The 27,654-nt window shown below is 54.1% G+C and overlaps 1 protein-coding gene across 2 annotated transcripts in view; it reads left to right on the forward strand.

Annotated features, from left to right (window-relative positions):
• Nucleotides 1-27,654, forward strand: part of STX1A (syntaxin 1A) — a 94,563-nt gene that overhangs the window by 12,815 nt on the left and 54,094 nt on the right. For both annotated transcript variants that reach the window (XM_075518454.1, XM_075518452.1), the window contains exons 2-3: nucleotides 4,085-4,162; nucleotides 5,144-5,243. In XM_075518454.1, coding sequence (XP_075374569.1) covers nucleotides 4,085-4,162; nucleotides 5,144-5,243 — 178 coding nt within the window. The remainder of the gene's footprint in view (nucleotides 1-4,084; nucleotides 4,163-5,143; nucleotides 5,244-27,654) is intronic.

Here is a 27,654-nt window from a genome sequence, read left to right on the forward strand (position 1 = left end):
GGTTGATCAAACCCCTCCTGCTCTTCTGCTCTGGACGTGCCGGTAGCGGAGCATCCGCAGGCAGCGATCAGCACTGCCATGCGGCACCTATACACATAAAATGGGCAACGCCAGTGACCCACCAAGGCTGCAGGGCAGCGGAGCTGCTTGCTGGCTGGTTGTGTTAATTAACTTGGGCTCGTCGCCTGCTGTAAGCTGTTTTTAGAGCTAGTCTCACCTAAGGCACTTGAACTTGCAGTGCTTCGCTGTGGCTCTGTTTCCTCTCTCCCCATAAGGAGTCTTGGAGCAGCCTTTGCTGCCTGAGGTTGCAACACGTCAGGCGCGCCTGGCGGATGCAGAGATGGATGGACAGCCATTTCAGCAGCTGAGAAGCACTGGGAGGATGGCGTGCCCACCATGGCGTTGGGAGTGCGTGCTCCTCTCCTGTCACTGGCAAGGAAGCCCGGGCTTTTGAAGGCTATGAATTGTTTGCTGCTTGTGTTGAGCAGCACCAGCAGGTAGCTTTGACCTAGACCGGAGCTTTCCATGTGGCTTTGAAAACTTGGGATGCTCACAGCTGGGATGCGTGAAGCCAAAACGCTGTCGGCTGGGTGGACACTTTAGGTTTCCTTAGGAAAGGTATTTTGGTTTTGTTTCTACTTTGGCAGCAGTGTAGGGGAAGACACTTCAAGCTTGGGGTGAGAGCGCCTGTGAGGGCCAGCAGTGTGCCTGGTCTGCGCGCCTGGAAGGAGGGAGATGCTGGGGGCAGATGATCCTTCAGTGTCCTGCATCCCAGGGAGCTGTGCCTGCCTGGTGCTATCCCCCTCAAGTCCTGGTTAGCCCCACAGCTAAGTTGCTGCTGCCTCCCTCGTGTGACCAGCCTGACGCTGTGTGTCGGAGGCAGCGTGGCATGGAGGGTATTTCCAGTGACGTGGGTTGGACAGATGGTGCCCTTTTCCAGCCTGGAGTGACATGTGCCCTCCTGACCAGCAGGCTCCATCCTTGTAATTTCCTCTTCACAGGGCTCCCGGCCGGGCTGCTTTTGTGCCGCTCTCCCCGTGCGCAGCAGGGCAGCGCTGCGTTCAGTGCCTGCCCTAAATAGCCATCGCCCTGCCTGTGCATCAGCTCTGCTGCGCCTGGGGGGTGAGCTGCCTTGAAGATAGAAGTGCCTCCGACAAGACTGTGCGTGGCTTTGGCATAAACCCTCTCCCTAGGCTGTGGGTTGCCTTCCTCTGGGATTTCTGGGTCTAAAAAATGGCAGGGTCCAGTGGGCAGCGGGGATGGGACCAAGCAGCGATGTGGCATCCTGCATGCAATGAGTCAGGACCATTTCAGACGTGGAAGGGACAGGCAAGAGGTGACAAGGAGATGGACATCTTCGCAGGCAGCATGCTGACCTGCTACCTTTCGTCTGCTGCCAGTACTCTCTGGCCTGCATGGTCACGGTACAAGCCTGCATTTAAAATTAATGACAGGGAGTGCTTTCCTTGCAGGCTTCAGAAAGGGGCTCAAAATTCCTGCAAATTAAGATCCTGCCAGAATGAAGGCAAGAAAAGCTGGATAGGCTTGGAGGAAGTTGTGACGGGAGTGTATTTTCCTGTCCAGGCCTGCAGAGGCTCGCTGGCGCTTCCCATCCTGCTCACCCTGGGAAGGGGCTTTCATAGGATCACAGAGTGGTTTGGGTTGGAAGGGACCTTCAAAGATGACCCAGTCCAACCCCCCTGCCATGGGCAGGGACATCTTCCACTAGATCAGGTTGCTCAAAGCCCCGTCCAGCCTGACCTTGAACACTTCCAGGGATGGGGCATCCACAGCTTCAATGGGCAACCTGTGCCAGTGTCTCACCACCCTCATCGTCAAACATTTCTTCCCTATGTCCAACCTGACCCCACCCTCGTTCAGACCCCTTGTCCTGTCACTGCAGGCCCTGGTCAAAAGTCTCTCTCCCTCTTTCCTACAAGCCCCCTTTAAGTACTGAGCAGCCGCAGTAAGGTCTCCCCGGAGCTGTCTCTTCTCCAGGCTGCACAACCCCAACTCTGTCAGCCTTTCTCCATAGCAGAGGTGTCCCAGCCCTCGGACCATTTTGGTGGCCTCCTCTGGACCCGCTCTACCAGGTCCATGTCTGTCTTGTGCTGGGGACCCCAGAGCTGGACACAGTGCTCCAGGGGGGTCTTGGGAGAGGGGAGCAGAGGGGGAGCATCCCCTCCCTCGACCTGCTGGCCATGCTGCTGGTGATGCAGCCCAGGAGATGCTTGGACTTATGGGCTGCAAGTTCACATTGCCAGCTCATGTCCCATTTGTCACCCACCAGTGTCCCCCAGTCCTTCTCTGCAGGGCTGCTCTCAGACCCCTTTCCTTTGACCCTTTCCTGTGGATGGCCATCCTATTGGGCATGTGGCGAGGTGGCATGGGGCTGGAGGCAGGACAGGTGTCCCCTGGCAGAGCTGCTCTGCATGCAGTGCCTCGCGGGCTGTCTGCCCCCAGCCTGGGCTGTGGTGCCAGCCCTCACCCCCTGCACAGCCCCTGCGCTGTGGAGTAAACCTCCGGGCAGGACGTTGTGGTGGGCCGTGCCATGAGATGCAGGGGTGAGCTGGTCTGTCAGTGGCGGGTGCTGGGGCTGGGTCAGGTGGCGGGCTGCTGCCTGAGGAAAAGCTTTGTGGCACGGAGCTGGAGTCAGCAGAGCTGGAAGGAGCACAGAAAAGTAGTGGTATGGCGGGTGCAGTAGGCAGCAAGAGGTGCTCATCCTGAGGCTGATCTCGCCCAGCTCAACAAAATCTAAATGCACTGACCTATTCCCAGGCTGGCAGCTCCCGCCATGCCCCAGCCTCGCTGTGCAGGCAGCTCCTGCCTGCTGAGCCCTGGCTTGGGGGCCCAACTGTGGCCAAAGTGGACAATTCTTGAATTCCTGGCTTCAGGGAACATTTCTTCTTTGTGCCCAGAGAGTGGTGGGTCAGGGTAGCAATGTGCCTGCTTTTCCTTGTCAGAGTGAGATTTTCACTTGAATCGTGGTAGCTCTTGAATCTTGAGGTTTTTGGATAAGCCATTCATGAAGCAGTTACCAAAGCAAACAGTGCCACGAGCGGTGGCAAGGTTGAAAGCTGGGGTCTTCAGCTTTGGGTGACTCCACCCAAATCAGTCACCCTACATTGAAAAGAAAATTTTAGGGCAAAGGATAGGTATTTCATCTGACTTATTTCAAGGTAAGAGGCATTTCTCTGGAGACTGTATTGGCTAGCTCTGCAAAGTGTGAAGGGCCCACGGGGTGACATATAACCATCTGCAAAATGTGGGACAATTATGAGATGAGCAGAGACAGTCCTCTTTCTTAAATCTTCTCCATTCCACTGACTCCTTCTCTCTAGTGAAGATGGAGTAAGAATAAACTTTTCCACCCCATTAATTTTCCATTTCCCTCCATCATGTATCTCCTTTGGATAATAATCTTTTAAATGTCTCCTTATACAGAGGACTGTGATTTTTCTTTCCCCTCCGAGCTCACGTCCCCTGCCTTGCTGGGACGGGAGATGTTTTCATCTCTGGTGACAATGACACACACGCTGCTGCAGACAAGGACAACCCCTCATTTGCCTGCTACGGCTTTACTAGTTCTGTTGTATTTTCTGTTCTCTCCCACCTTTCCTGCACTCCACAGCACCCCTTGTATTTTCCCATTGCAGCATCCCTCGTGTTTTCCCCTTGCAGCATCCTTTGTATTTCCCATCACTGCTGTTTGCAGAGCCGTTGTGCTCATGCACAGCTGAGGATAGGTCATAAAGTTCCCCCCCTCCAGCTCTCTGTAAATGCATAGGTATTGTTAGTCTTGTTCTGTGCTTGCCACAGGAGGCCACGCGGTGTGGCAGCTGGCTGTGGTGGTGTTTTGCGTCATGCCTTTATTGCTGGAGCTGGCTGTCATCTGCTCTCTTAGTGTCCGTAGTGCTCTTGCGTGGCAGTGCCCAGGGCGTCCCACACTCTGGCTGGTGTTTGCCCCAGCTCCTGGGAGCAAGTGAGCAAAGGAGAAGGAGAAGATGCCCCTGAGGAGCTCCTCAAATGGAGCTGCAAACTTTGCAGGAAGCACTTGTTGATGCCTCTCTCTGTGTCATTGCAGGCGAAGGACAGTGACGATGACGATGAAGTCACCGTCAGTGTGGACCGGGACCGCTTCATGGATGAGTTCTTTGAGCAGGTGAGAGGATTGTTTCTCTACTGCAGCTTTAAAGCCAGTTCAGACCTTTCTGTTAGCGCTGGAGTGGCCTGTGGTACGGGCTCCCACCACAGGTGGGGAGCAGCGGTCGAGGTGGGGATGGGGGTCCTGCCCTGGCTGATGCCGCTTAAGCTGATGCTCGGGGTCCTCGGGGGTTACGCTCAGAGTGCTGATTAGCAGGAACCAGGCTTCCGCACAGACCTGGGGCTGTCGTGGGCTTACCTGGCCCTATGGATGCTTTGCTGTGCCACCTCCTCCTCCAGAAACCAGTGGGGCAGCTGGGCCAGGTGACCAGTTGGGGGAAGCGGGTGAGCCTTGCAGCCTGCCTGCTTCCAGCCTGCTGCTAAAGTGGACTGGCTGTCAACCTCTCCTGAAAGCACCTCTGCGGAGTAGCAGTTTCTGCATGGGATTGATTTAATTTTGTGCCTCTCGTTACCAAACAAGAGGTTGTCTTCTGGCGTGTGGGTGGCTGTAAGATCTGCATGCGGATTTTTAGCACACCCTTAGCGTGGCATGTGTGTAGGGGGTGTTAAAATGTATCTGTGCAGGCAATGGAGTGGGGAATGGAGAAAAATCTGACATGCAGATGGAGGAAGATGAGCAAAGTGGTGGTGTGAGTCGAAAGAGAAGAGCTAGAGGGTGGGCAGCTCGGCAGGCAGAGGGCACAAGTAGAGGTTCCCCCTCTCGGCGATGTCAGCGTGTCTCCTTGCAGTACAGGAGTGCGGGGGAGATGCCAGCGTGGATTTGCTGGCAAATTTGGCCTCTCTGGTCTGTGGGGTGAGGGTCAAACTGGGCTTCTCAGTCCCTGGAGCAAAGAGCTATGGGGGACTGAGCCAGGACCGAGCCTGGCTTGCTGTGGTTCAGATGGCTTGTGGTTGCTTTGGGATAGGGTTTAATAATCCATCCCCTTTCCAAAAGTCCAGGCCTCTCACAGGAGACCTGTCTTCCTGTGCATCTCCACAGGTGGAAGAAATTCGAGGGTTCATCGATAAAATTTCAGAGAACGTGGAGGAAGTGAAGAGGAAGCACAGCGCCATTCTTGCTTCGCCCAACCCTGACGAGAGTGAGTGAGCCGTGATCTGCTTGCGTCCCCGTGGGCACCTGGCTGTGCTGAGCTGGGCCCCTTTGGGGTGGATTGAGTCAGGCAGAAGTCCTCTTGTCTTCAAGTGGACATGGCCGGAAAGCCACAAGCTGCTGAGGTGGCTGATGGCTGGGGTGAGGGAGGGCTGGGACCTTCATGGGAAGGAGATGGAGGGACAGCTGATGGCTTTCTGACCTTGAGAGGTGGTAAGGGTCCAGCAAGGCTGCTGGAGGGGAATTCCTGAAGGGTGGGGCAACGTGGAGGCTGAAAAGAGCAAATGGCTGTTTTTATGCTGGTTGGCTATTGTCTTGCCCTGGGCTGCCCAAGGAGGGTAGGTAGATGAGGCAGTACTTGAAGAACAGGCTGCAGAACAGGCCTGCTTGGCCCAGAAATGGTGCAGCTCTTCTTTGAGCCCGTGATGTGCACTTGTGACACCGTCCTCTCCGTCCTGAAGGACATTTTGTTGCTGGCTGGCCAAAGAGTCTGTCCATTCCGGATCTTACTGGTGTATCGCTGTTTTCTTCCCCAGTCTTGTGTTCCTGAGAAGAGGTTTGTTGCAAGGAACAGAAGTTAAGGATAGCAGCACCCAAGAGGTGGCAACATTTGGGAGTCTACAGGATCTGACAGAGTTAGAGCTGTGGGTGATGAGTTCCCCTGTTCCCAGGTGCGAGCAGTGCATCTCCTGGGGGAGCCAGAGGACCTGGCACTGGCAGAGCACCTAGGGCTGGTGGGGTCAGCTGGACTTCCTTAGCACAAAGGTTTTCCAGCTTCGGTGTCTGCAAACCCCTCACTGGGGAGCAGGTGGGACCGAGGTGCTGAGCTGTGCAAGGGAGAGCAGGAGTGAGCACAGCTGAGCAGAGCTGCTTATCGGTGGGGCTGGACCAGGGGTCCAGGGCTGGACCCTGGACAGGCTCATCTGCTGAGGGACATCATTTGAATGTCTCTGCTGCCCCAAGCCTGTCCTTCAGTCTTGCTGTAAGCCCATTTGGGCTCTCCTTCGTCCACCTCCCTCGTGGTGCGGGTGGTCACAGGGCTGATGGTTGCTGCAGGGACAACTGTGCAGGGTGTCTCTGAGCTGCTGGCAGCCCTTGTCATTGGCAAAGGTGTTGCTTTCATGGGCCAGTGGTCAACTGCTGAGGAGCTGAATGCTGCTTGTGCCCTCCAGGCTGCAGTGGCTCTGGTGCAAAGGTGTGATTAGGGGCTGGAAAGCTGAGACCAGGTCTCTGTCTTGCCATCCACCCTCCTCCCATCCACTTTTCTTCATTTGCCCAGTGCAATTCCATGTCTGCTTGTATCCAACTGTGAATTGTTTCTAGAGGTTCCAGGAGGTTGTCTGTACGCACATTTTCTTGTGTCCAGCCCTATGTCAAATCAATAGATATTGCTAATCGCTTGGAAGAGCCTGGTCCTTACTAAATTGTCTCACGCTCCCCTCTCCTGGCAGCTGCTCCTCAGATAAAATTCACTTGGCCAAGCCTGGACAGGAGGGATTTTCTCAAGGGAATTCACATGTCTCAGACTGTTGCTCAGTCATCCTCCAGGCTCTTTTGGTCTGCGCTTGCACTGTAAGATTTTGCAGTGTTTCTGTTTGGGTGTTTTCAGGGAAGAGCTGTCATTGCTTTGCTTCTGGCTGCTGGGCTCATACAGCATGCATCGGCATGGTGTCCACTCGGGGCTGAGCCAGAGCTCAGGCTGCAAAGGGCACTTGTGGCCTAAAAGCATAATAATCTCTTTAAAAGTCTGAGATCTGCAGCGAACAAGATACTGTGACATTGACGTGACTTCCAGAAGCATCCAGGACGTTGGGATTGCTTCTGGTTTTGTTTTCCAGTGTTACCTTGCCCTGGTATTGTAGAAAATTCAGTTTATAATGCCAAAAACTGGGCAGTGAAAGAAGAGCCCACACCTTGTTTAGAAATTGTTTTATAATATTGTGGTGTGTCCAGGAGGTGTGGTGGGCCTGATCAGGTGCTCAATGGTAGGTAGACACACAGAATCACAGAGTGGTTTGGGTTGGAAGGGACCTTCAAAGATGATCCAGTCCAACCCCCCTGCTGTGGGCAGGGACATCTTCCACTGGATCAGGTTGCTCAAAGCCCCGTCCAACCTGACCTTGAACGCTTCCAGGGATGGGGCATCCACAGCTTCAGTGGGCAACCTGTGCCAGTGTCTCACCACCCTCATCGTCAAACATTTCTTCCCTATGTCCAACCTGACCCCACCCTCGTTCAGACCCCTTGTCCTGTCACTGCAGGCCCTCCTGTCACAGCTGGAGGGCCTTGGAGTGGGGCTTCAGAAGATCAGGATGGAGCTGGGCTGGTAATTTGAAAAACAGATGAACAGTTGTTGGAGTTGCTGTTGGAGCACTGAATGGAGGGAGGGATGGATGGATGTACAGTGTCTGCTGGCTGAATTGCTTGCTGCTTTTTCAGGGTCTCTTGATAGAAGAGAGAGACTGCACAGGTACAATCCTACTGGAACCTGTGTCTTAAATGACTGTGTGCTTAGGTGGATGCAAGCCCTTGGTGCTCTCCTGAACATGCTCTGCTGTTGCAGAAGAAGGTGAGGTCTATGTGTCTGTGTGAGGCCTGGATTTACCCACCTGCCCGGCATGGGATGGAGGTGCTGGGCTGGATCCATGTTGCACAGAAGGGCTCATCCCTCCACTCCCCTCCCTTCCCACTGATCCCTCTTCTGGCTGCACAGACTGTTCTCGGATCTGTGTTGCCGCTGCTGCCTGGGCTTATTTTGGTGCCCGGTGGGTGGGCAGCTGGCTGGCTTTGCCATCATGCCGGCAAGGTGGCAGCCCCCCGCCTGCCTGCCTGCCTGCGCCTTGCAGCTCTGGCGGGCTCGTGCCCAGTTGCGGGGGGATGGGGAGGGTTTCCTTGCTGAGCAGCTCTGCACCTCGGAGTGGGCAGCATCATGTCAGGGCTTGGGTGGGCTCAGAGTGGCTGAGAGGCTGTATTCCTCCTTGGCTTGGAGCTGTTGCTGCTGCTGCTCCTGATTTGAGTCACAGCTCCTGATAAACCTGTTCCTAAAATCCTTCCCGGTGAGCTGCTGCATCTGTTGTCGCTCCTGGTGCTTGAAGCAGGCTGTTCGTCCTCAGTCCTTGGTCCGGGCCACTTCCCAGAGGAGGTGGCTTTGAGTGGCTAGTTGCTAACCGGAGAGGAATTAAATTATGTTTTTTTTTTTTTCTGGAGTGGTTGGGAAGGACTTCTCTGCTATTTGTCTTCTCTGTGCATCGCATCCCTCCCCGTGGCCATGCTCCGCGACTCCTCGTTGCTGCATTATATAATGGATGCTGTTCGCTGAATGAATTGCCTCCGGGATCATAAACCTTCAAATCTGAAGCTGTGTCGTTCAGCCTGTCAGCTCAGTCCATCTCCGCAGGCTTTGGAAGACCCGATAAATATTTCAGACCTGGAAGTAGGTCCGTTATGGCTCTGCACCAGGATGGAAGGGGAGGTTCAGCTGCATGTGCACTTGACCTCCAGTTTCATAATTTAAGCTCTGCAGACTCGAGGTGGTGGCTTTGGACACCAGGGCGCAGGTCCCGGGTTGACTTTGTTCAGGCTGTCTGTCTGCTGGAGGAGATTTGTGTTATTTGGAGAGTGGCCTCTGTAATTCCTAGCAGACCATCTCCTGGCAGAGAGATGTGCCAGGTGGTCAAGGTGACAAGTCATAGCTGCTCACCTCTGTCTGATGTGTTGAGGCAACACTGGCCAGTGCCAGAAAGGCAATTTGGAGTTGTCTTGGTGTGTAGGCTCTGGCCAGACACCTCTGAGCAGGTTCTGTGCGCTCATGTAAGCATAACTTTGCTACTCACCAGGTCCTTTTGGTAGGTGTCACAGCTGGAAGCCCACTTTGCTCAGAGGAGATGGTGCTCAGGTGCTGCCGGGAGGCTGCAGCTGGTTCTTGTTGGAGCTGCCCTCCTCGGGCACTGCTTTCTGTGCCCTCTTAGCTCCTTTTCCCACCGTGCAGTGGTTTTTCTGGGGGTACATCCCCCCTGGTGCCTGGTCCCACCAGGGCAGAGAGGAAGCGTCCTTGAAGACCAGGAGTTGCAGTCCTGCTGCATTGGAGAATTCAGGCTCAGGCTCATGTGATGCTCCTTTGGGAGGAGCAGTGTGAGAGGACAAAAGAGAGTTTCAGTGAAAAGCCTGACTGTTCTCCTGGCCTCTCTTTGCTCCTCTACCCTCTGTGCTGTTTCTCTCAGCTTCCCTGGGATGGGAAATCAGAGCCAGCCCAGACTTCAGCAGACCTTGGAGATGGAGGCAAGAGGAGTTTGCAGTGAAGCAAGTGCAGCCCCACCAAAGCAGCGTGTCCCCCCATTCACCGTGCTGCTCTCACCCCTGATCTGCAGCCTCATCAGTGCTGCTCCTGCCCCAGTCACATCCCGCTCAGGTCTGGCCAGGTGAGGTTTTTGGTGCAGGCAGGGCTGTGGGGTTTGTCTTCGGTGCAGTAGAGGGGCACAGCAAAGGCGGCTCCAGCTCCTCAGCCTGAAGCAGGGATAGAGTCACAGAGTGGTTTGGGTTGAAAGGGACCTTCAAAGATGATCCAGTCCAACTGCTCTGCTGTGGGCAGGGACATCTTCCACTGGATCAGGTTGCTCAAAGCCCCGTCCAACCTGACCTTGAACACTTCCAGGGATGGGGCATCCACAGCTTCGGTGGGCAACCTGTGCCAGTGTCTCACCACCCTCATCGTAAAACATTTCTTCCCTATGTCCACCCCACCCTCGTTCAGACCCCTTGTCCTGTCACTGCAGGCCCTGGTCAAAAGTCTCTCTCCCTCTTTCCTACAAGCCCCCTTTAAGTACTGAGCAGCCGCAGTAAGGTCTCCCCGGAGCTGTCTCTTCTCCAGGCTGCACAACCCCAACTCTGTCAGCCTTTCTCCATAGCAGAGGTGTCCCAGCCCTCGGACCATTTTGGTGGCCTCCTCTGGACCCGCTCTACCAGGTCCATGTCTGTCTTGTGCTGGGGACCCCAGAGCTGGACGCAGTGCTCCAGGGGGGTCTTGGGAGAGGGGAGCAGAGTGGGAGCATCCCCTCCCTCGACCTGCTGGCCATGCTGCTGGTGATGCAGCCCAGGAGATGCTTGGACTTATGGGCTGCAAGTTCACATTGCCGGCTCATGTCCCATTTGTTACCCACCAGTATCCCCTAGTCCTTCTCCACAGGGTGCTCTCCATCCATCCATTCATCCATCCATCCCTCCATCCCCCAGTCTGTGCTGGTACTGGGGATTGCCCTGACCCAGGTGCAGGACCTTGCACTTGGCCTGGTTGGTTGGCAAGGTGTGGAGTGGATTTGATGGATGTAAAAACCTGAGTGGCCCAGGGAGTTTGGACAGGATCTGGTTGCTCACCACACTTCCCAGAGCAGGGCTGGGGATGGGGAGGACACCAATGCAGCTGGTAGATGGCAGGGTCCCCACCAACAGAGGTGGTTCTTCAGCCTCATTGGGGTTGGCAGGGCATGGCGTGGCAGTAGAGCTGCCTGCTCGCTTCAGGACCCAAGCATGCGCTTTGCTGGGCCCTACATGTTTGGGAAGGGGGAGTGGGGAGCCCCATATTCCTCCCCTGTAACTGCCCCTGCTGCCTCCAGTGCTGGGAGCAGTGGTCCTGCTGCCCATCTGCTTCCTCTTGCCATGTCTTTGAGGCAAGTGAGCTGACGCCGAGAAGCCACATCATGGCAAAGGTGCACTTTGTTGTGCCGGCAGCAGCGTGCGTGGGAGGGTGCAGGCGCTCGTGGGGACGGTGAGGAGGAGGTGCCATCTGCTGCCCTGGCTCTCAGCATCCTGCCTCCCTGCATCCTGCTCTTCTTCCTCTGGGCAGGTCCCTAAAGGGAAGGTGTTCTCAGGCTGTCTTTGCGCCCCATGCTCGGTGCAGCTGTGGCAGGGGATGGCCCCATGGCTCTGCTCGCGCTGCCTGGCATAGCAAACCTGATGTGAGATGGAGAAACTGAAGGGGTGCTTGGTGCAGGGGACGGGGGTTTCCTCTACCCACTGGGGAGGTCCAGGGTCTCCTGCAGAGCAGCTCCAACACCTCGCTTGGCTTGGGCATCCCAGGCAGAGCTGCGCTAACGATGCCCGTGGTCATTACGGCAATGCCATGCTGTGCTCAGGGGCTGCCTCAGGTGGCTGTATCCTGTCTCTGTGTCACACAGAGATGCTTTTCATCACCCTTTCACACATTTCTCCAGCTCCATCTTGAACGAGTTTTGTTTCTTCTCCCAGTAATTCTTGTTGAAGAGCTGCTCTAGGACTTAACCTCCAGTGGTCAGGAGCCATCTTCTCATTTCCAGCCTGAGTCTATTTATGATCGATTTACATACCAACGTCATCCCAAGAACAAATATATTTAGCTTAAATAGCTGTTTGTCCTTCTGGCTTCATCCTGTCGGGTCCATGCAGCAGCTCAGTTGTTTTGCCAGGGCTTTGCGCAATCCCTGCCTTCCCTGTCCCCATCACCTGCCCCAGCTCTGGTTTTGAAGGGGTGGGGTACCCCGGGGCATGAGGTCTCCAAGATTTTTGGGGGGCCCTGGCTGCTGGTCATCATTTTTTGAGCTTTTCAGACTGGGTTGCCCTTCTCTTACCTTGTCATGTTGCTACCCTATGGAAGTTGGGGTCTGTCTGTGTGGGACGGGCCAGGGCTTCCTGTGCCTGGGTGGTGGGTCCTGGGCCCGGGCACCCACAGATGATGAGTGTTTGAAGGAGACGGACAGAGTGAGGGGTGGTGGGTTGTGGTGGCACCTCTGTGTGTGAGCAAGAGGCTCGGCTGTACGTCGGGCTGTGGAGACGGCTGCCCAAGGAGTCCAGCCCTCCCTGGTGCCTCCAGGGGATCCCTAGTAGAGCTGGGGAGCAAGCTGGCAAAATGCCTCCCTTTAGTGCTAAACCAGCCCAGCACCTCCTGGCAGCAATTCAGCGGGCCTTGCAGGTTGCAGGCGGAGCAGGGGTGAGTGTGGGTGCAGGGATGCTCACACTGGTCCTCACCTTCCCTGGTCACTGTCGCCGCTCAGCACGGACCCGTGTGAGGCTGCTGCAGCTGCATCATGCCCAGCATGGTGGCAGCCGCTGCCAGCCCTCAGGTGCTGCCCACGGGAATAGGACATATGGACTTTCTGTGCATCATCCCAACGTCACAGCGAGGGTGCCTGGGACATCTCTGTCCTCTCTCCCTTGGGCCCGTGTGTCTTTTTCTTTCATGTCCCCTTGACGTGCCACGTGTTAGTCCAGGTGAAATTCCCTTTTACCATGCAGTGGCTGTGCAGCCCCCCTGCATGCCTGAGCTTTGTGATTGCCAGCACCTATTGTCTGCTCTGTCATCCTGGACAACACTGGGTGATCTGCAACACTGAGCAAATGCAGAGTAAATATCAATTAACTGTAGTCTGATTCATGGCAACATAAAAAAAGAATAAAAATCAGCTGCTCTGTAATTATTTTGGGCTTAATTTAGACCAAACAGTTAGTGGCACTCCTGGAAGACGTGTTATCACTGCCGCAAGGTGCAGCTTCTGCTGAAAAACTTTATCTCCTTTGGGCTGTGCACCCTGTTGCACTCCAGAGCCTGTTTCATGATGGGCAACGAGGAGGCAACTTTTGGAGCAGAAGCCCGTCCTTGCTAATGGAGGTATTGCTGCTCCTATCGTAGTGCAGGAGAGCTCCCATGGCTCCTTGGCTTTGTGCGTCTTGCAGCAGTGTAGCCGTGGGACGGTACCGCAGCCCCTGTTCTTGCTGTGTCCTGGGTGGTTTGGGACAGAGCAACTGGCAGGAGGCAAGCAGCCCTGGGGGTGAGGGGACATGGGGCCATCACTGCGCCCAGCCCTGCTGCCTGTTGCACCCTCACATCTTTCTCCGCTGGCTCCTCTTGTCTGCATGCAAATTCGGCTCCACTCCCCACACTGCGTCTCCTCCCCTTGTGCTTACCAGCTTTGGCTGGTCCTTGAGCCGTGGCTGGGGTCCAGGCGGGTGGGTGAGCCGAGCCGGGTCAGGACTGCAGCATGCCGCACTGGTGGTCCCAGCTGCATGGTGAGGCTGCCTGCCCTCTCCTGCAGCCTGAGTTGTTTGGCCTGGGGAGGTTGGAAAGAGGGAGGAAGAAGGGAAAGGAGCAAAAATGAGAGGGGATATGGCGGCTGTGCCCCTTGCAGTGCTGGCTGGAAGAGTTCAGCCATTCTTGCCCAGCAGGTTGGCCAGGTTGGGGCTCTTCCAGCAAGCGATGGGTTCAGCAGGCACCCAGCCTGCAGCAACCCATGCTGCTTGAGGCATGTGGCTGCATGGCTGTCCTCGGGCTCTCTGTACCTCTCCCTGCAGGATTCGTAGTGGTTGGCACTGGCTGGGCCCTGGATGCTGGGGGGAGAAGAGGAGCCGGAGACCCCTCTGCAGCAGCCAGGAGCCCTGCTCCAGCGGGCAGTGAGCTGGGGTGCGGCACTGGCCCCAGCAGGCGGGATGCTGGGTGGCATGGAGACATGCATTGCAGTGGCACCACTCCTGGGTGTTGCTTGCTTTTGACTCCGGCCTGTGGTTGAGTTTCTCTCATTTGCTTACAGCAGCCAGGATCCCCTCCCCATCCCCTTCTACGCTCCACGTGGCACGAAAATTACTAATGCTTTTAGCTCTCAGGCTTGGCGTTGGTGGGGGAGGCAGGCAAGGAGGGCTTGAAGGCCAAAGGGTGAAAGAGCAGAAACATGGGGCTGCTTCAGGAAGCACTGGGAAAAGGAAGTGGCAAGATCAGGGGGTTGCAGTGCGGCATCTGCGCGGAGGGCAGGTGAGCCCTGCCCTGCATGCCTGCATGCATGTGGCTTTTGCAGCACTGGTGCTCTTCAGAGCCTCATCCCTGCGGTATGAGTGGCTGTGTCACCCAGCAGCGTGGCTCGGTGCACAACAGCATGCCCTCGCCTTGGGGCTGGCGCACCACGGCACGCTGGGGGTGCTGCCTGCGCGGGCAGAGACGGGCAGAGACCTCGAGGTGGGGTAGGATGCCCTCCAGCAGACCTCATCCAAACCCAGCAGCATACACTTTGCAGCTAGATCTCAGCTTTCGCTTGCTAAATCTCCATTGTCTTGGTGTTGACACTGGAGGATAATCCGTTATTTGCAGAAATGAGTTTAGGCTGGCTGAGATGAGCAAGCTGTAAATCCTGTTACTGTGCTTTCCCAGGGTTACTTTGGCACTGCTGCACACTGTGGCGTGGGGAAAGTTTTGTGCTTTCTAGGCATGCTGAGAGCAGGGGCGCAGCCTGGATCTGGCCTGCAGAGCAGGGCAGTGGTGCAGGCAGGAGGAGGGTGGCCAGAGATCCTGTGATCTCCTGGGTCCCAAGCATCACCTGTGCCTGGGGACTCCGCTGCAGGCACTGCTGCGGCGAGGGGCTCCTACTGTGAGGGGTTCCAAGAAGTGACTTTACAGAGCTATAGCTAATTTATGGAGAGATTAAAAAGTCAGGGATGGTGAATTGGAAACTGCTGGAAACAGCTTGGGGAGGAATTACTGGTAAAAACCCATCGGGTTTGGGGCAGCTGGGAAAATAGCAGCTGTGCGTGTGTCTTTGGGTAACCTGTACCTGCATGCGGCAGGGCGGTGTGCATGGTTGTATTTCAGGTGGAAGGAGGGAGAGGAGAAGGAGTCGATTAAAGTGGAGATTTTAGGCAGGTGGTAGGAGGAAGCAGGTGGATGGAGCAGGAAATCCGAGTGCTGAAGGACCCTGAGAGCTTTTACAGTGTGGAGAAACAGGAGCACAGCAAGGAGCGTACATGGGCTGGGTCTGGAGCGGGAGGTGGGACAGGTCCCTGGCATGGGCGTGCGGGTGCCATTTGGCTGAGCTGGTTAGGTAGGCGATCACAGGACACAGCATCACAGGCTGCAACACAGGAGACTTTATGCTAGACAGGGCTGGTGTTTGCCAGAAGTGGCTCCTCTTACCTGTTAGGCTGTCATGTCCAGGTTGGAAACAGGGAGTCCCTGGGTCTGCTGTGTTGTCCTCTGGAGTGAATGGACATGAGTGCTGCGGCCAGTTTGGCTGTCCATGGTTTGAGAACATGGTGCATCAACTGCTAAAGTTATTGAGGAGAAACCGGGAGAGCGACCAAAGGGCTGACAGCCGAGGTACCCAGTGGGAGACTGGGTGGCATGCTGGGAGAGCAGGTTGGACAGTGATGGGACGAGCTCTGAGACACTCCTGCAGGGAGCAAAGCCCTGATGGTCGCTCTTGGTGCCAGGGAGCACCCAGCTACACAAGCCCAGCCGGGGAGTGGGTCTGATATTGGGTGGGTGGCTTGCCGCTGGGAAGGGGTGCCTGTCCCATCTGTGACAATTATCAGTGGAGAGCAGAGGTACTCATAAAACCAGTTCAGAAAAGAGCAACCAGTGTCTGAGTGGGTCAGGCTGGGAAATGGCAGGAACTGGTGAAATGAGCTGCTCTGCCTTGGCCTGCGGCAAACCCAGCTGCTGGGCACATCTGCCCTGCGTGGGCAGGACCTGCTGAGCTGCCCACCATCCTTCCCTGCCAGTCTGTGGTGGGTGCTTACTGCTGAGCTTACTTCACTCCTTCAAGAATGAGACTGGAGTTGTTGAGAGTTCAGGCAACGCTGATAGTGCTGCTGGAAATGTTCATGTGATACCTATGACCTTTTTACTTCTGAATAATGACAAAATAAAGACACCTAGAATGTGATTGTAGGATAGTTCAGTCCAGTTGTGTTGTGCTGGCCTGTTGCCTGGCAGCAGGGCTGTGTGGCATGTGTATCCGCACCCAGAGGGGCAGAAACCACTGCGCTCAAAAAACAGGAGAGGAAGGAGAATACTGAAAATAGAGAGAATTTCCACTCTTGGCTTGGAGACCCAAACCAATATTTTACTCAGTGCTCAAAAATAGCATACAGAAGTGTGGCCTAATATTAGGATGTGGTAAGGCCAAAAAAATTATTCTTAGGGGAAGGTTTGGAATATAATCCTGTTCCTTTTTTAAAAGATAGTTAACACAGTGCTACTGTATATTTGATTGAATTGCTGCAGTAATCAAGTGTTTGAACGTTGTTCCAAATCTTTTCAGCTCTTGTTTTAGGAGACGATATTCACACAGAAAATATCTCCTATTTCACCCTAAACTCCCCCCAAAATCCCTGTATTTTATTGCCTTGCAACACCGCCCACCTTCAGCATGTAGCTCTTGTCTACTCTCCCGACACGTCGCGCCAGCACCCTCTCTCTCAAGTCTCTGCCTGCCGCACTCCTACTGCACCTGCGTTTTTGATCCCGGGGGCTGCTGCCTGCCTTCTCGCTCCTCGGTGCTGCTGCCTGCCCGCTCCTCGGTGCTGCCAGGCTGTGCATCCCGCGTTGGCGTGTGGGTGCATCAGCAGCTGCACGGGGGTAGTTGGAAATAACGATTTCCCTGCAACCCAGGAAGATGATTAATCGCCTCAGGGGGTATTGCTGCCCATTTGCCGTTAATTGGGAGCCCCGCAGAGAGCTGGGTGGCAGCGCTCCGTCTCCTGGCAAGTGCCTGGGAGCTGCCAATTTGGAGCGGTCGCTGCTCTGGCAGCTGCCAGCTCCAGCCTGTGGAGGCAGGGCCCCGCTGCCTGCACAGAGCTGGCTGCCTGCTCAGTGTGGGTTCGTCATCTCCATTGGCAGAAGTGGCCTGATGTTTAACGAGGGCATTGGAGGTGCTGGCAGGAGCACCTGCAGGTAGATCCATGCTGTTCCTCATGCCTTTGGGAGCTGCTGCTCTCCAGCCCTGCTCCCACCTGTGTGGACATCTGCATGGGTGTTCGTCAGCCCTCCCATGGGGTGTGCATGGACATCCACATGGGTATTCACTAGCCCTGCCACCTGTGTGCCAAGCATGCAGCCCAGGCATCCATGGGACGTTACTGGGTATGACTGTGACCTCCAGTTTCCCAAGCCGGGCATTGTTTGTGGCCCAGGAGGTGCCCAAAAGCTTGATTAGGACTTGGGGGTTTAATTTTGTTTCCCCTTGTCAGGCTCCTTTGCTGTCTCCCTGGGTTGCCCACACTGGGTGGCTCGTGTCCACCTCCCTTCTGCCCAGCTTTAGGCATTGGCGCAGGGGATGCAGGAGTGGGAGGAAGCCTTATGGGCCTGGCATGGAGGGGTTGGCTTCATGCATGTTCCAAAGCCAGGACCAATGTGTCCTCTGGCTTCTTCCCCCACCATGGAGGTGGACTCTCTACTGCTGGACAAGACACCAGCTTATCTCAGGTCCTGGTGAGGCTGAGGCTGTTTGCTCACGGAATTCGGGGTGAATAGCAGGGACTGTGGTTGCTTTGCAAGTGTGGGGATGGCAAGGCGCTGGGGAGCTTGTGGGTGGGTGATGGCTTTGGGTGTCAGGGCTGCAGTTACAGCTTCAATCTGCAGACAGAAGAAAACCTGCTCCAGCACGGGCTCTCCACGGGGTCACAGCTTCCTTTAGGACACATCCACCTGCTCCAGGGTGGGGACCTCCATGGGCTGCAGGGGGACAACCTGCCTCACCATGGTCTTCTCCAGGGGCTGCAGGAGAATCTCCGCTCCAGTGCCTGGAGCACCTCCTCCCCCTCCTTCACTGACCTGGGTGTCTGCAGGGCTGTTCTCTCACATTTTCTCACTCCTCTCTCACAGTTGCTGTTGCACAGTGTTTTTTACCTTTTCTTAAATACGTTATTACACAGGCACCATCAGCGTCACTGATGGCCTCAGGTTTGGCCAGTGGCAGGTCTGTCTTGGAGCCAGCTGGCACTGGCTGTGCCCAGCAGGGGGGCAGCTCCTGGTGTCTCCTCACAGAGGCCACACCTGCAGCCCCTCCGCTGCCAACACCTTCCCACTTGAAGCTAGCGCACCTTTATAAAAGCTCAACCTCCTGAGGCTTAAAAATGAATTAGTGGCTCTCTAATTAAGCCAGCCAAGCTGTGAGCCTTGGTCATCAAACCTCACATCCTTCACTCTGGTGTGCCTTTAACTCCCTTCCCATGTAGCAGGTTCGTTGTGCTGGTGCCTGTGCACGTTCCCATCCCAGCAGCCCCCATACTGCTGGGTGTGCAAGTTCATAAAATCATGGACTGACAGAGTGGTTTGGGTTGGAAGGGAATTTCAAAGATGATCTAGTCCAACCCCCGTGCCGTGGGCAGGGACATCTTCCACTAGATCAGGTTGCTCAAAGCCCCGTCCAGCCTGACCTTGAACACTTCCAGGGATGGGGCATCCACAGCTTCAGTGGGCAACCTGTGCCAGTGTCTCACCACCCTCATCGTCAAACATTTCTTCCCTATGTCCAACCTGACCCCACCCTCGTTCAGACCCCTTGTCCTGTCACTGCAGGCCCTGGTCAAAAGTCTCTCTCCCTCTTTCCTACAAGCCCCCTTTAAGTACTGAGCAGCCGCAGTAAGGTCTCCCCGGAGCCGTCTCTTCTCCAGGCTGCACAACCCCAACTCTGTCAGCCTTTCTCCATAGCAGAGGTGTCCCAGCCCTCGGACCATTTTGGTGGCCTCCTCTGGACCCGCTCTACCAGGTCCATGTCTGTCTTGTGCTGGGGACCCCAGAGCTGGACGCAGTGCTCCAGGGGGGTCTTGGGAGAGGGGAGCAGAGGGGGAGCATCCCCTCCCTCGACCTGCTGGCCATGCTGCTGGTGATGCAGCCCAGGAGATGCTTGGACTTATGGGCTGCAAACCCACATTGCCGGCTCATGTCCCATTTGTTACCCACCAGTGTCCCCCAGTCCTTCTCCACAGGGTGCTCTCCAATCATCCATCCATCCACCCCTCTGCATGCTCCCCTGTTCTGTCATAACTGCTGCAAATGGTTGTATTGGTCAGAGTGGAAAAAAATTCTAGAAAATTAGGAAGGGATTGAGTCAGCATCTTGCAAACCGGTGTCTAATTTTTTTCTTCTTGTTTTACTTAGCTTGAATAAATAAGTTGCGATGTCAGACTCTCAGCTCCGTTTCCAAGAGGGAACATCAGCCTTTGGGAACTGAAGGACTGCACAGAGGTCATTGATGTCCCAAATCTCTTTTGGCAAATGGGACTTCAGGTGGAAAGTCCTTCTCCACAGGGTGCTCTCCATCCATCCATCCATCCATCCATCCATCCATCCATCCATCCATCCCTCCATCCCGCAGTCTGTGCTGGTACTGGGGATTGCCCTGACCCAGGTGCAGGACCTTGCACTTGGCCTGGTTCATGAGGTTCACTTCATGAGGTTCACATGGACCCATTCCTCCAGCCTGTCCAGGTCCCTCTGGATGCCACCCCTTCCCTCCAGTGTATCGACTGCGCCACTCAGGTTGGTGCCATCCACAAATTTGCTGAGGGTGCACCTGATCCCACTGTCTATGTCGTTGATCAAGATATGAAATAGCATTGGTCCCAGTACGGACACTATTCGTTACAGGTTTCCACTAGCACATTGAGCCATTGACTGCAACTCTTTGGACGTGGCTATCCAGCCCGTTCTGTATCTATCTATAGTCCATGCATCAAGTATCTTTCCAATTGCAGTTTCTCCGAGTTCCCCTAGCTTTCCCTCTGGTGAGAGCTCTGCTTCAGTGCCAGCTCACTTCAGCTGTGATTCAGCAGTTGTGCTGGAAGCCGTCTTGCCTACGCCAGCATCTCTCGTTTCTGTACTGGTTTGAACCTCCATGTCATGGCCAAGCCCGTGTTTGCTAGCAGCAGTTGCTGCAAGGAGGTGTGCCGCAGCCATCGGCACTTGTGTGGTTTTCCGGAACACTGCAGCCAAGCGCTGTCTCACCTGGCATGCCAGGAGGAGAGGGACGGCGCTGGGGCCATGCTCCCTGCCCGCAGTCTGGCAGGGTGCATGCAGCCAGCTTCCAGCAAGCAGCGAGGTGAAGCACCTGCAGCGTAGCAGCACAGGAGAGGAGCCGTTCCCACCACCCGCTGCTGGGACAGCAGAGTGCCTCCCAGTTGTCCAGCTGAAGATTTAACCAAAAATTGTCCTCTGCTTATAAGGTCCCTGCACAAACCCACAGGCTGCACGGCTGGGTTGTGGGTCTTGCGTCCCTGTGCGCTCTGGGGTCTGCAGGGGCTGTGCACACATCAGGTCTTCTGCATTGTCGTTCCCCCCAATCCTTCCCCAAAACACCAATCCCCAGTGGTGTTTCTGCAGACCCAACTTTGCTTGGACCTGACTTGCTGGGTGCTGGCCGGAGAGGAAGGGGCCCCGCGGCTGTGTATGTGCCCACTGTTGATAGGCTTCCCAGCCATGGTGCCAGGCCAGTGGCACCCCCTCCTCAGGCAGCTGATTTTGTAGGTGCCAACCCCGGATTTTGTTTCTTCAGCTAGAGCAGAGCTGCAGGAAAGGGGCCCTGAGGTATTTTCAAGTTAATTCATCAGGCAGGTATAAATCACAGATGTTAGGGCAGGGCTGATGAAGTGAGCAACTGGGAAGTGAAATATCAAGGGAAGGTGCTGCCATAACCTGGGGCACTTGCTGCTTATAAGCTAGAGATTATTCAGAAGGAGAAAAATATCCTGTTGACATGTCACTTGGCTTCTTCCCCTGCAGTTTGCTGCTTAATTAGCAGGGCTTGGATCCCCTGCTTGTAATAAGTGGGTGCTCACTGGTGTGTGTTGTAGATGCTCTGCAGCTTTGTGTGCACAGGGTGGGATGGAGACATGAGTGTGCACCCCCGTCGTGTCTACACCCTGGACACCCCCTCACTTATTTGGTGCACCCAGCTCGCTGGGGCTTTCCCCACTGGTGATGTCCTGGCCTGTGGCTGGGGATGGTTTCATGGGATGTGGTACTGCTGAATAATTTTTGTCACACCTGAGACTTTCTGCATAACATGGCTGGCTTGTAGATGCAGTTAATGCAATCAGTAGATTGCTGGGCTGTACTTCAGGGACTTGTATCGTTAGCATGCTCCAGTTCCTCTCCTGTTGGCAATGGTGTGCCATGTTTGGACCAGTCTCCTCTGGAGATTGTGGCATGAGGACACATGGGCTGGGGAGGTGTTACCATAAATCCTGGTTTGTGACTGAGAGATTAGAAATGGGGTTTGGGTTGATATTCCAGACTCAGCAGCTGGAATATGTGATGTTTGCAGATGGTGGCTGATAGGGACAAGGAAATTAGTTGTTAATCTGTCACCCCAATAGCAACACCTGCACCGTGTTAGTGACAGGGATAGTCAGTGGCTGTCTGGTCATCCCTGGCAAGCCAGAGATAAGAGAAACCTTGCATGGCCCTTTCCTCTGCCTAGTCTCTCAGCCTGGGAGGGTTTTCTTTTTTTAGGGCCTTTAATTCAGTTTTATCTATTTTTTCCTTGCTGGTGAGGGCTTTGGTCCAGGTCTCAGCTGGCAGATCCATCCCTCTTGGCTCTTCTCTGCCAATGGGCACCAGAGCTCGGTGTCCCACATTGCTTCTGGTGGCCACAGGGATGAGTAACCCTCTCCTGGAACTGGTTTCTTCTTCCATTGAGTTGTTCTTGATGACTTCTTGAAGGTCAGGCTTTCCCCTCTCTTCCCTGTGCTTCCTCCACCTCTGGGAGCAGCCCTTGATGTGGTGCATCAAGGGTTATTACCAAAGCCATAAGGAGAGTCTGGAGCTATGTGAGCTGAGGTTGCTCCCCGTGAATTCACTGCTGCCCTCGCGCTGCCTCTGCGTATTACCCTGCTGGTGTATGGTCTTAAAAGTGGTTTTCAGGCAAAGGCTGTGTTTGAGTTCTTGATGTCTTGGACTGTGGCTGTCCTGTGATGATGTGGGAAGTGTTGATGTCCTGCGTGGGTGGGTGTTAGGACAGTGCCAGCCCCTTGGGAGAAGAGCGCTTCAGCAGGGTGGACGCTGTCTGGACCTTGGGTGGTTTGTGAGCTGTATTTTGGAAAGTTGCTTTTCTTCATCCCTGCTTTTTTAATTTTTTGGGCAAAAGCCTTACAGTAATCAAGTGGACCTCAAAATACACGTTCTTGTCCCCTGAGGGGGTGTGTGCTCTGATGGAGCTGGGGGCAACTATCTGCTGGTGGTCACTGACTCAGGGGACTTGTTTTTATTGTTTGCCAAGTGGAAATATTTCTGAAAACAAGTCGTTTATGCTGGGTAGGTGCCTGCACCAGGGCAGGGACGAGCAGCACAGAAGTGTCTCTTCCCAGCAGCCGGATGGTGCCAATTGTCTCTGGCTCTGGTGATGGAGAGAGCAGTGGAAGAAGCACTGGGTACAGTAAGCATTAGCTCATGTTTAAAAAAGATTTTGATAAGAAATATTTGCTCACCTGGGGAGGCTGGCACTGCAGAAACTCAGTCCCATTGGAGGACCTTAAACAAAACCACGGGTGGTCAGGAAGGGCTCCTGAGATCCCTTTGAAAGTCTGGATTAGTGAAGGCTGGCCTTCAGTAGAAGAGGTTTAGGTTTGGTAACATTTCAGAACAGCGTACACAGATCTGGGGGCCCTCGGGGGATGTACCTGCGGCACCGGGGGAGCCAGCTGGTGTCATTGCAAGGCCGCTCGTAATTATCATTGAAAGCTGATGGTGATCAGGGAGGTGCCTGAGGACTGGAGGAAAGCAAATGTCCCTCCTGTCTTCAGGAAGGGCCAGGAGGAGGATCAGGGAGCTCCAGGCCGGTCAGCCTCCCCGCAGCACCTGAGGAGGAGCAACTAATCCTGGAAACTATTTCCAGGCACATGAAGGACAAGAAGGTGATCTGGAGCACAGGCTTATGAAGGGAAAATCATTCCTGACCAACCTGCTAGTTTCTACAAAGGCTGGCTTGGTGTGTGCGGGGAGAGTAGCGGGTGTTGTTTGTCTTGGCTTTGGCAAGACTTTTGACGCTGTCTCCTGTAATATCCCTATTGACAAAGTATGGGTTAGATAAGTGCACAGTGAGGTGGACTGCAAACTGGCTGAGCTGCCGGGCTCACGGTGGTGATCAGCACGAACACCTGGTGGGATGATGTGAGGAAGAGCCAGACTCAACCACATGGTTGAAAAAGCAGCTGTTTTGTGCGTGCAAGCCCTTTTGATATCTGATAGGGAAACAGCCAGCTTTGACATGAAATGCAAGCTGAGAGCAGTTGTCCCTGCGCTGCATTGGGTACAGCTCAGCTGAGCCACCCGCAGGGAAGAGGGAGCTGGTGCCTGTGGAGCAGGGGGTGGATGCAGCACCGCGGGGGTATGAGCTGGGTCCTCCCTGCAGAAAGGGAGAAGAGCAGTTCATGGCTGTGGGGTGCAGGGGAGGGAGTGAGGAGGAGAGGTGATACCATGCTGTCAGCTCAGTGTCACAGCCAGGATGTTATCCCGATACTCGAGGGAGAGATGGGAGCAGTCTGGTTGCTTTGGGAGAAGTGTCCTCTGCCCCTCGTGGCAGTAACTGGGTGCTTTTGCCCTTTGCTGGGCTCTGCCTGGGGTGCGGTGGAGCTGAATGGTCCCTTCCATGGTGCCACCCAGTGCAGGCTGTAGTGGCTTGGCTTTCCCCACAGAATCATGGACTCACAGAGTGGTTTGGGTTGGAAAGGACCTTCAAAGATCATCCAGTCCAACCCCCCTGCTATGGGGGCAGGTTGCTCAATGCGCCGTCCAACCTGGCCTTAAACACTTCCAATGATGGGGATCCAGTGAGTGGCAACCAGATGTGTGTGACCAACGGAGGCTTCAGTTTGGTGTTGAAATCATCCCCTATGTGGTCCTGGGTGTTGAAATCATGGTTCTCACAGGGGTTCCCATTGGAGTCTGGGGGGTGCTGGAGGTCTTGGCTTGATGCCCCACTTCTTGAGTGGGCTCGTGGTGCTTGTTATTTGATGAGAACTTTGGGTACATTGTGAGATCTTGTTGCTGATACTGGTTGTGCCCCCAGGAGAGGGGTGCCAGGTGGAAGTGCTCCAGGAGAGCAGGGATGGAAACTGTTGAGGTGATCCATGGCTGTGCCCATGTGTCGTGTGTGTCCCGGGTGTCACCCTGCATAGGGCTTGGCTAGGGGGCTTGCTTGGAGGCTTCTCTTCAAGCAGCTGCAGAACCACTGGGAATGTGATGGGACTGCTGTGGTGGAGGGGTGATGGCCAGGTGACATCCCCATCTCTTTTGGCTCTATTTCTTATGATCCCAGTGTTAGGAGATTGGCCCATGGGTTCCCCCAGCACTGAGCCTGCAGAGCTGGAGATGAACAGATGACCAGGTCCTGCCTCCCACTGCTCAGAGGACCCTGAAACAAGTGTTTTGGGCTCTGGACAAGCAGGTGACGTTACTGGGGGGACTGGGCCTGAGCCATATGTGGCACCTGTGTCACACCGCAGTGCAGGCAGGCAAGGACCTCAAATCAGGGACCTGTCAGCCACATGTAGGACATCAAACCCCCTTGAAAATCCCAGTCTGAGGTCCCAGTTTAATGAGCGGATGGAGGTGAATGGTATGTGGGAGAGACCCTCAGTGTGGGAGCAGGGTGCAAGGCATCTGGACTCACGTGCAGAAGAGGTGGCAGAACGTGAGCATCAAAGGGGCTGGAGGATGGAGGATCTTGGTGCAGGGTTACTGGGGGACTTTTCTTCTCACGGCATTTCTATCATCCAGGAAATCTGCTGTGTTATAGCCTCAAATTAAGCAAAAAAGAAAACTCCTCTAACAAAAGAAACCACGAGTATCAATGGAATCAAATAGCAGTGGGGAACCTGTGCATTGCTGGCAGATGGTGATGCAGATACTTCACATGAGAAGCAAAATGGTGATGAGCTACGATGTTGCAGCAGAAACACCCTAAACCTGAGACCTTTGGGGTTTGGGAGGCCTTTAGTTTGCATTTGGTTGGGGAAATAGGAAAAATTACTGCTGTTTCAGGCAGGATGGCTGTGAAGGCTCTGGCTGGGCAGCACTAAGTTTTGAAGGCTCTTGGAGGAGAGCATGGCTTGTACATGGCCCTGACACTTCCCTCGCAGTTGCATTTCTCCTGCCATGACCCTGGAGACCTGCCCGCCGATCCTGCCTCAGTTTCTGTGCGTCTGCTGGAGAGAAATGTTTTCTGAGGACAGGCAGCATAAATCTTGAGCTTGCTTTTAATGCCAGCAGAGCCTGCTTAATAGGTTTAAGCTTCTTCGCAATCTCCTAGCACTGTTAATGAGTTTCCAAGCCCCACAGAGGTGGAGCAGAACTGTATTTTCCTAATTGAGTTATCAGATTATTAGCAAAAATGCAAATAAAAGAGCTGCTTTGGTTGCAAGTAAAAAACAGTGCTGTCTGGAGAAGCACTGTTGTGAGCAGCACGTGGTGGATAATGGGGGATCAGGCAAGGCCAAATAATTGTCAGGGAAAGCATATAAAATGCAGCTGGAATGTGGCCTCCTCTGATTTCTGGCCTGGGGCTCTCCCATGAAAGATTTTTCTTCTTAATTCTGTGAAGCTGTAGATGTTAGAAGCATTTATTGAGTCACTTCATGAGTGTACCCTACTGGTAGAAAAGCTCACGAAGAGTTAATGGATGATTAATTAGCTTTGTGGTAAATAATTAATCAACTGGTGTAGAATCCAAAAGATCAGAACTTGGCATCTGATCTGTAAATACTGATGTGCGCACAGCTGAAGACCTTCTTGTGCAGATATTATTTATTACTAGCCTCCAGCCCTCTGTGAACCACTTCTTTGTGCACTTTTAATAGGAAGAGTGATCGATCATTTGTTGCTCAGATAACTGCCAGAGGTTGTCACAGCTGGTAGTGGCGCTTACGTAGTAGCATTTTGACCTGTAAATCTAAAATAACTCTGCATGGGAAGAGAAGTACAGCTCCTGTCCCATTTGCAAGCATGGCACTGAGGAACAGAGGAGATGAAGACCTCCCTGGTGTCCCCGCGCTGGTGGCAGTGCCTGGAGGCAGGCTGTGGAAATGGGAGCAAGATTGTCTGCGGTGTTGTTGGTCACCAGCAAGAGGAGAAGCTGTGCAGCACAGAGGTGAGATGTGAAATGGCGCTGAGACATTGTACCTTGTATTGGAAAGGGCTTCACCTGGGGGAAGCATCTCTGCTCCTGTGTTTTGAGCTCTCTTGTGCTCCCGTTAGTGTTGGCTGAGGGGGGTTGCCTGGTACCCTGGGTACCGAGTCCAGCCATGTTATGTCAATAAGGATGAGAAGACTCTTACCCAGGAAGAGGTGAAACCTTTTATCCAGGACAAAGTGAAACCTCTTATCCTGGACAAGGTGAAAGCTGCAAGGAGGAGCACAGGATGAATTCTGGTTATTCGTTAACTAGCTTTATTCCCCTTTTTCTTTATAGCGAGGGATCTCCGTACCAGATTCACTCTCTGCCTTAGAGAAAAACACTGGTATTCTCTCCCTGTGGTAAAACATGGGTGTTCCCTATTTCGCACAGGTGAACATGTAGCCTGCTTGTGGAAGGCTTTGTATGTCCCCAGTTGTCCTTAGAGCCTTTCTGTTTTCTCCATGTGCCCCCCCCATCAGATCTGGAGGCCATCAGGAGATGCATTGACCTGATAATTTCCTCTAACAGTTGCTTCCCAGACCTGGCTGTTTACTGTCTCTCCTCCCTGCCACCGAATGCTCTGGTGAGCCAAAGAGCTAGAAGGTTGTCCCATGGTGGATCCCACGTGGCAGAGTTTTGGGGGGTTGTTGGCATGCTTGGCAAAATGTGCCACTGGCTCCACGCAGAAGACCCATGCTGTGGGCACCCTACCTGTTTATTGATCCCATCTGAGACGGGTCAGATCAGAGATGTTAATTTAAATGCCCTTGATGTTGTTTTAGTCTGTTTTGATGGAAACTGTCTCCAAAGCAGCTGTTGAGTGTGCGTGTGTGTATGTGAGGGCGTGTGTGCCATTTCCTACAACCCAAAGGCTTCTTTGTTGGCGTTCTTGTAGCTGTCACCTCCTTGGCCCCAGTCTGAGCCTGCTGGAAGCCTTTTCCTCTTGGGTCTGGTCAAAAGTGGTGGGTACAAGTGTTGAAACTTCTTCCTCTGTCCCTCTAACTGCAGCCACAAAGGGAACAGCTCCTGGGGAAAGTTTCGGTGGAAAATAATAAAATCCTGATGTGCCCGCGTGCAGACTTAAGCCTGTGTCAGTTCCAGCCTTTCTCTAGTGCCGTGACGTGAAACCATCGCTCGTTCCATGCCTGTGGATGACGCTTTGAATATTGCTTGGCTCTTTACTGCAGCATGCAAAGGTTTAGAGTTGCATTAATATTTCAAAAATTGTAATAAACAGTTGGGCTATTACAACTGGACAGGTTGTGTTGAAGGGTTTCAAGTTCACTGTTTTTATCTTCGGGTCTTAATTTCCACTTCAAACAATTACTGGTCTTTAATCTCTTAAATTAAGTGCCACCTTAAAGGATGTAATCATAAAAAGGCTCAGCAGAAAGCAGACCTCAAGCTCAGATAAAGAACACCTGGGTTCAGGAAGGAGCTGACCCCTTAAGGATTCTCAGGAGCCCAGAGAACAGCTGAGGCAGCTCAGTGTGCATT

This window comes from Mycteria americana, chromosome 15 (assembly GCF_035582795.1).
Source record: "Mycteria americana isolate JAX WOST 10 ecotype Jacksonville Zoo and Gardens chromosome 15, USCA_MyAme_1.0, whole genome shotgun sequence".
In the NCBI taxonomy this organism is placed as follows: domain Eukaryota; kingdom Metazoa; phylum Chordata; class Aves; order Ciconiiformes; family Ciconiidae; genus Mycteria; species Mycteria americana.